Raw genomic sequence first — 8,558 nt, 5'->3', positions numbered from 1 at the left:
TGTGTGTGTGTGTGTGTGTGTGTGTGTGTGTGTGTGTGTGTGTGTGTGGTGAATTACAAATAACAAAATTCACCATTTTAATCCTTTTTAAGTGTACGAGTGCATGTTAAGTACATTTACAATGTTGTGTAATCGTCACCACCATCCATTTCTAGAACTTTTTTGTTAACACAAGCTGAAACCCTGTGTCCATTAAATACGAACTGCCCATTCCCCCTTTCCTCCAGCTTCTGATACCTACTGTCTGTATGAATTTGACTAATCTAGGAACTTCAATAAATGGAATCATACAATGTTAGTATTTGTCCTTTAGTGTCTGGTTTATTTCACTTAGTGTAATGTTTCAGGGTTTATCCATGTTGTGTAGCATATATCAGAATTTTATTTCTTTGTTAGGCTGAATAATATTCCACTGTGTTGTGTATACTACGCTATGTTTATTTTTCCATCCATTAATGGACTAGCTATTGCTGTTGACAGAGGGTTTCAAGTTTTCAGGTGGCATAAATAAGTTATTCATGATGGGAATCAGTAGTATAAACATTACCGTTTTAAAAAACATTGTTCCTATAAATAAGCACCTAAACATGCCCGGGGGGGGGGGAAACAGTGCTCTGTAGTCTACACCAATGAAAGCTTTCTCTTCCTTTGCTATTAAATGAAGGATTAGACATAACTTAAGACATGAAACCTTAACATAACTCTAAACTATCTCAATGCCAATTACTTTCTTCTTTTTTCTATTACAGATCCAGACTTTACTTACCTAGGAGGTATTTTAAATCCCATCCCAGGTTTAGTATATCACCTCTTTTTCCTCATAGCATTTTGATCAATCTTATTTTCCTTTGAACATCATTCATCTATTTTTTCTAGATTGCCAGTTTGAGCTCTCGGGAGCTGATGGAATAGTGCGTTCTAGTCAGGTAGAACAAGAAGAAAAAACAAAACCTGGCCAAGCAGTTGATTGCATATGGACAATTAAGGCTACTCCAAAAGCCAAGGTATTATCATTTTTGAGTCATTTTAGAGAAGAACATAATTGATTAGCAGAATGTATTGTTTTGATTGATGCAGATACTTGCTATTATATAAACTGATATTGCAACTTTTTAAAAATTAATTTTATTTCAGTCAGGTTTGGCCATCTAAGATCTCAGCATTGTTATAGTTAAGTAACTGCAACATAGTTTCAGGAATATTACAGAAATATTTAGATTCTTAAAATCTGTGTATTCCTAAATCGAGGGTGCAAGTATTGATCCATATGATTATCGATTCATAAAAAACTCTGAGGAGGAAAAATAGACCACAAGAGGTTGAAGTGTCTTGTCAGAGTTCTCAGAGTTGGTCATGGCAGTGTCAAAACCAAAACACAAATAGAGCGAGTCTTGCTTCTGTGTTCTTTCCATGCCGTCCTCCGCTAATGATGTAAAGCTTTTATTGGAAAGTACTGCAGGGAAGGATGTTTTTAAATAACTCTGACAGATTGAGATTGGTTGCTGACTACTTTTGCTTTTTGCTTTTAATTTATACTTCTAGGAATATTCACAGTGAAAATTATATTTAATGTGGATATATGTGAAAAGAGAAAGTGAGGATAAGAGAACAAACCATTAAAGAATTATGAAAATCAAATTTAGAATTATGGTAATAAGATAGATTAGATAATGTGAAAACCTGACTGTTACAAAACACCTGGAAACATTGGGTAATATATAACAGATACCCTTTTAAAAGTATAGGTAAGATTTCTAAAAAAAAGAAGGTAATTCTTATGGACTAGAAATGAAGAGAGAGAACTATAAACCAGAGCAATAAACTGAAAACTGAAATTGTGATGGTATAAATGCCTCTTGCTGATTTCAGTACCCTCCAACTGCTCACCGGTAGACCTGCCGGGAGCTTGGTGTTACTAACCACAGTGAGACAGAAAAGGCCTGGGGTTTGTGTGACCTTTGTGAGATCCCTCACATAAAACTGGAACCCTTAAAGGGAAATATAATCGATATGAAATGGTAGATTAGAAACCTCTTCCACTAACACAGGTTGACAATGAAGAAGCTTATCTTTCTGGGCTCAGTCTTAGGATAAGGCTGGGGTCTCCCCTAAAACTTTTACCTAGAAACCTGTTCTTATTAGAGTTTGGGATGTATGTAATTTACATTCCATGCCCAATCCAGGAACCACTTAGTCTAAAAGTTTACAAAATGGTCCTGGCCTCAAAAATCTTTTTAGACATCTGGCAAAAATCAATACAGAATAACCACAGAGGGATACCTGGGTGGCTCAGTTGGTTAAGCGTCTGCCTTCAGCTCAGGTCATGATCCCAGGGTGCTGGGATCGAGTCCTGAATCGGGCTCATAGCTCAGTGGGGGAGCCTGCTTCTCGCTCTCCCTCTGCCGCTCCCCCTGCTTGTGCTCTGTCTGTCGCTCCCTATCACAAATAAATAAATCTTCAGAATAACCAGAGAGGCTATAGGATTGCCATCAGTAAAACACTGCTGAAGGTAAGCTCACAACCCAAAATTAGAAAACATAAGCAAACAACCCATCATGAGTGAATTAGCAAACATAACAGCAAGAAGTTTCTTAGATGCCTAAGAAGTGTTTTAATTATCTTACGAGAAAGAATCAAAAAGACAAGAAAGAAAGAATGACTGGGTACACTTTAAAATAACCAAGTAGAACTTCCTCAAATAAAAGGTATAGTTATTAAAGGATAGATCTGAGAAAATTACCCAGAATGTAGCTCCGGGGGTCAGGGAGGGGTAGAGGCAGTTTAGCAAGAAAATGTTCAGGCTGACAAAAAACATTGACACGAAGTGATTCCCAAAGCAAGAAAAAAGTTTATATTGACACCTTGCTACATTGGCCACAACAGACAATGAGAAAATCTTTAAAAAAAAAAATCTTTAAAATCTTTAAAAAAAGAGAGCTATGAGAATCATTAATAGCAAAATAGAAGCTAGAAGACAATAGAGTAGTAATGTCTTCAAAGTGCTAAGAAAAAAAATAACTGCCAATCTAAAATTCAGTACTCAACTATCATTTTAGAATGTGGGCAAAATTAAGATATTTCTGGGCAAAAATAATAAATGGACCAAATGCTACAATTAAAATCCAAGTATATTCTGTTTTAGGATAACTATGGGAAATTTTGAAAATAAGAAAACAGGAAAGAAATAATAGACAAATACCAAAAGAGATCTGATACAGCAATTAAAATAGAAATCAAGAATGTCTGGGGCACCTGGGTGGCTCAGTGGTTAAGCGTCTGCCTTCGGCTCAGGTCATGATCCCAGGGTCCTGGGATAGAGCCCCATGTTGTGCTCCCTGCTCAGCAGGAAGGCTGCTTCTCCCTCGCCCTCTGCCTGCTGCTCCCCCAGCTTGTGCTCTCTATCCGTCTGTCAAATAAATAAATAAAATATTTAAAAAAAAAAAGTCACCAATTCACAAGGAAGATACAGTTTTCAATTTTACGTATTAATATGGCCTCAATATACAAAATATGAATTGACAGTTGCTGAGGAAAATTGACAGATCCACAATTATAGTGGGTAATTAATTTCACCTCTCAATTAATCAGGCATACAGGAAAAGTAGTAAGGATCAGATTTAAACAACACAGCATGCCTGATGAGACATGGTATCTTACTCCTAACATCCAGAAAATATGCATGCATTCTCTACAAGCATGCATGAAACATTTATAAAATCTGATCCATATGCTAGACTAAAAACAGAAGTCTAAAATATATAACAGTGCTTGGTATTATGCAGAGCATCCTCTGACAGAAATACAATTAAATCAGGAACTAGCAACCAAAAGATAACCCATATGTTTGGTAATTTAATAATATACCACTTAGTAATTAATAGGTCACAGAAGACATCAAGATGGAAATTTAAACACACTTAAAACTGAATAAAATTGAAAATACATATCAAAATGTGTGGGATGCAGCTAAAAGTATGATAAGGGAGTTTTCATAAATGCTTCTTTTAGAAGAAGAAAAAGATTTAAATTTAATGAAAAGTTTCAACTCAAGAAGTTAAAAGAATGACCAAAGAAGTCCAAAGAAAGGGTAATAATGAAAGCAGAAATAAATGATATTTTAAAAAAGAATCAACAAAGCCAAAAGCTGGCCCTCTGTAAAAGATAACTATAGGTATACCTCTGCCAAGATTTATTTAGCCAAAGAGACCTAAATAATATTTAGAAATGGAAAAGGTCATGGGGGTGCCTCGGTGGTTCAGTTGGTTAAGTGGCTGCCTTCAGCTCAGGTTATGATCTCAGGGTCCTGGGATCGAGCCCCACGTTGGGCTCTCTGCTCAGTGGGGAATCTGCTTCTCACTCTCCCTCTGCCCCCTCCTCCTGCTCATGCTCTCTTTCTCTCTCTCTCTCTCTGTCTCTGTCTCTCTCATCTTTAAAAAAAAAAAAAAAAAGGAAATGGAAAAGGTCATGAATCAACTATAGTAGAGATTTAAAAACTCTTATAAGACAAACTATGAAGAAAACCTGAACAAAAGAGAAAAAAAAAACCTGAGGGTTTCTTCAATAAATAAATGACAAAGGGAAAAAAGCGGCAGTGAATCATATATTAAAAGAAATGTGAAGTCAAATGAACATGTGGATTCAAAGTATAAACGTAGGAAACATTACAAGACAGAAGTCTGAACACTGGTATTTGATAAGAAATTATTTGTTGATTTGATAATAGAACTGATCATATTTTAAGTGGTCTTTAGCAATACACATAGAACTGTTGACATGTGAATTCTCTCTGGGATTTGTCTCAGTATGTGGGATGTGTATGGTTCAAGACTGGCTGAGTTAACTGGTAAAGCTAGGGGATGAGGACAAGGGTTTATGATACTGTTTTGTCTGCATTGCACATTTGAAATTTTCCATAATCAAACTGTTTTAGACTATAAGAGAATACTAAGAGTAGTTCTTTGCTGATAAATTTATAAACAGTCTAAATGGACAATTTCCTGAAATATGTATGTGTATACATACATATTTACATACATGTATATAAAATTTACAAAAACTAAATCAGAGAAATAGAAAACCTGAATAAATCTTACCAATTAACAAAATTGATTTTGTACTTAAAATATGTAAACAGAAAAGTTGGTCAGATTGGATTTTTACCAGGTACTCAAGGAACATGTTATATAAATGGTTTCAGAAAATTGAAGGAAAAAAGAACACTTCCCAGCCTATTCTATCAGAACTAAACAGCATGGAGAGTTATAAACCAGGATTATTTGTAAAATGGCGGGGGGGGGGGGGCAGACCCAAAAAACTAAGCAATAACAAACTAAACCTAGTAAAGTTTTTTTAGAAATCATGACCTAGAAATTCTTAGTTTAAGATAAGAAAATTGAATAATGTAGTTTCCCATATTAACAGATTAAAGGAGAAATCCTGATATAGCATTAGATGCAGAAAAAATACTACATGAAACTTAAAAACTACTGATAAAAATCTCTCAGTAATTCCAACATAGGAGAATGCATTTCAATCATGATGAAGAGTATCTACTAAAACCCTAAATCAAACGTTGTAATTAATGGTGAAACCTTAAAAGCATTTCCTTTAAGCTCAAGACAAGTCAAAGATGTCTGTTGTCAGTGTTTTATTTGGTGGTGTTCTGAAATCCTGGTCAGTGCAACAAAATGAGAGACAGAAAAAAAGTTCATCAATTGTAAAAATCAGTTGCTTTTCTTTATACTACAGCCAGAAGCACTTGGAAAATAAAACTTTTTAAAGCACTATTTACAGGGCGCCTGGGTGGCTCAGTTGGTGAAGCAACTGCCTTCAGCTCAGGTCATGATCCCAGAGTCCCAGGATTGAGTCCTGCATCGGGCTCCCCGCTTAGCAGGGAGTCTGCTTCACCCTCTGACCTCTCCCCTCTCATGCTCCTTCTCACTCTCTCTCTCTAAAATAAATTAATAAAAATCTTTAATAAAAAGTTTTTTAAAAAGGCACTATTTACAATAAGAACAAATCAGAAGGTACCAAGAAGCAAATTTTAAAATTATATTGAAATGCATAAAAGAAGGCCGTAAAGAAATAGGGAGAGAGAGAGAGATCATTTTCATGGATGGGAAGATTCAATATGACAAAAATGTTCATTGTTCTCTAATTTAACAATTTAAAGTAATTCCAGTCCAAATCTCAGGAGGACTTTCTAGGGAAGATGGCAAGCTAATTCCACAATTCACATAGAAGAGGAAAGTGTTCAGAAGAACCATAACAATTTTGAGTAAAAACACGTGGGGCTACTTCCCCTTCAAGATAAAGTTGTAGTAGTTGGATAGAATGCAATAAAATTGAGTAAAATATCTAAAGGTAAAACTACACATGTCTGGTCGTTGCCAGAGGGGAGGTGGGTAAGGGGATAGGTGAAATAGATAAAGGGAATTAAGACGTATGGACTTCGAGTTATAAATAAGTCACAGGCATGAAAAGTACAGCATAGGGAATATAGTCAATAATACTGTGATAATGTTTGGTGACTACACTTACCATGGGAGAGCACTGAGGAATGTACAGAATTGTTGACTCACTGTGTTGTACTCCTGAAACTAATAGAACACTATATGTGAACTATATTTCAATTTTTTTAAGTAAAAAATAAAAATTACACATGTATGGAAGCTTGGTATATAATACCAAGCTTCCATACATGTGTTATTTCCATAACTGGAAATACTACCAGTTACACCTTGGAAATACTATAGGTACACCTTGGAAATACTACCAGTTCAGTTCCAGACCACAATAAAGTGAATATTGCAATAAAGTGAGTCAAATGAATTTTTTCGTTCCCCAGTGCATATAAAAGTTACGTTTACACTGTACTGTAGTCTATTAAGTGTGCAATAGTACTGTGTCTAAAACAATGTACATACCTTAATTCAAAAATGCTTTATTGCTCAAAATTGCTCACCAGCATCTAAGCTTTCAGCAAGTCATGTAATCTTTTTGCTGCCTCGATGTGGATGGCTGCTGACTGATCAGGGCGGTGGCTCCTGAAGGCTGGGGTGGCTGTGACAGTTTCTTAAAATAAGACAATAATCAAGTTTGCCGCATCAGTTGACTCTTCTTTCACAGATGATTTCTCTGCAGCAGGCGATGCTATTTGGTAGCATTTTACCCGCAGTAGAGCTTCTTTTAAAATGGAGTCAATCCTCTCAAACCCTGCTGCCGCTGTTTTATCATCTAAGTTCATGTAATATTCTGAATCTTCTGTTGTCATTTCAACAGTCTTCACAGCATCTTCACCAGGAGTACCTTCCATCTGAAAAAATCACTTCCTTTGCTCATCCATGAGAAACTCCTCATCTGTTAACGTTTTATAACGTTTTATCATGAGATTGTTGCAATTCAAATATAATTTCAAAGTTTGGAAATATTGTGAGAATTACCAAATGTGACCCAGAGACACAAAATGAGTAAATGCTGTTTGAAAAAATGCCACTGATAGGCTTGCTTGACACAGGGTTGCCACAGACTTTGAATAGGTAAAAAATGCAGTATCTGAGAAGCAAAAAAGACAAGGTATGCCTATATTTTTATGGAAAGGCTGCTGAGAACAATGGACTGGAACACCATCTGCATACTCAAACACTAGTAACTTCTTTTGTATATATATTTATAGGTGGATTTTTCTGAAACATCACCCATTAACTAGTTTATCCCATTTTGAGTATTCACCTGTTAGGGGTGGTCTTTAACATTTTTTCCTTTAAATTTCTAAAATAATCTGTTTACCCATCTAGTTTAACACAGTTTTGAAAATTTGATCCAATTCCCATGTCAACTGTGTATAATTTGAGCTTTTTTAATTTTAAAGATTTAGTTATTAAAAGTTACATTCTCTTGGGGTGCCTGGGTGGCTCAGTAGGTTAAGCGTCTGCCTTTGGCTCAGGTCATGATCCCAGGGTCCTGGGATTGAGCCCCATGTCGGTCTCTCTGCCCAGTGGGGAGCCTGCTTCTCCCTTTCCCTCTGCCCCACCCCCTAATTGCGCTCTCTCGCGCGCTCTCTCTCTGTCAAATAAATAAATAAAATCTTTTAAAAAGATAAAAGTTATACTTTACAATATTTAGTATTTGAGATAACATTTCTAAAAATTTATGAATATAGAATTATTTCTCCATGAAATATTTCAAAGAGCAAGATGTAAGAAATACTATTTAATTTCTTAAACACTTAGATAAATATTGTCAATGAAAAAGTAAAAACTATGTAGTATTACAGGTATAGAGGGAATCCATATTTCCATTATCTTTCCTACATACCCTATTGTGAGTTTGAGTTTTATAATTCTTATTAGTTTTATATCTTCATATTTATGTACTATAAAAATATACACTATTTTAATTTTTGTATCAATTGTAGACATCCATTCTCCTTTTAGACATTTAATTTGCCTTCACTTTTTTTTTTTTAAGATTTGTTTATTTATTTGAGGTGGGGAAGGGCAGAGGGAGAGAACCTCAGGCAGACTGCCCGCTGAGTGTGGAGCCCACAACCCTGAGAT

General features: G+C 35.5%; 1 protein-coding gene across 1 annotated transcript in view; it reads left to right on the top strand.

The window, feature by feature from the left end:
- Nucleotides 1-8,558, top strand: part of NETO2 (neuropilin and tolloid like 2) — a 56,637-nt gene that overhangs the window by 19,248 nt on the left and 28,831 nt on the right. Inside the window, exons 7-8 of the mRNA XM_021705635.2 lie at nt 750-773; nt 877-1,004. Of these exons, the coding sequence (XP_021561310.1) occupies nt 750-773; nt 877-1,004 (152 nt within the window). The remainder of the gene's footprint in view (nt 1-749; nt 774-876; nt 1,005-8,558) is intronic.

This window comes from Neomonachus schauinslandi, chromosome 16 (assembly GCF_002201575.2).
Source record: "Neomonachus schauinslandi chromosome 16, ASM220157v2, whole genome shotgun sequence".
Classification (NCBI taxonomy): Eukaryota; Metazoa; Chordata; class Mammalia; order Carnivora; family Phocidae; genus Neomonachus; species Neomonachus schauinslandi.
The sequence above is the reverse complement of the archived record's forward strand: the minus strand, read 5'-3'. Positions and strand labels throughout refer to the sequence as shown.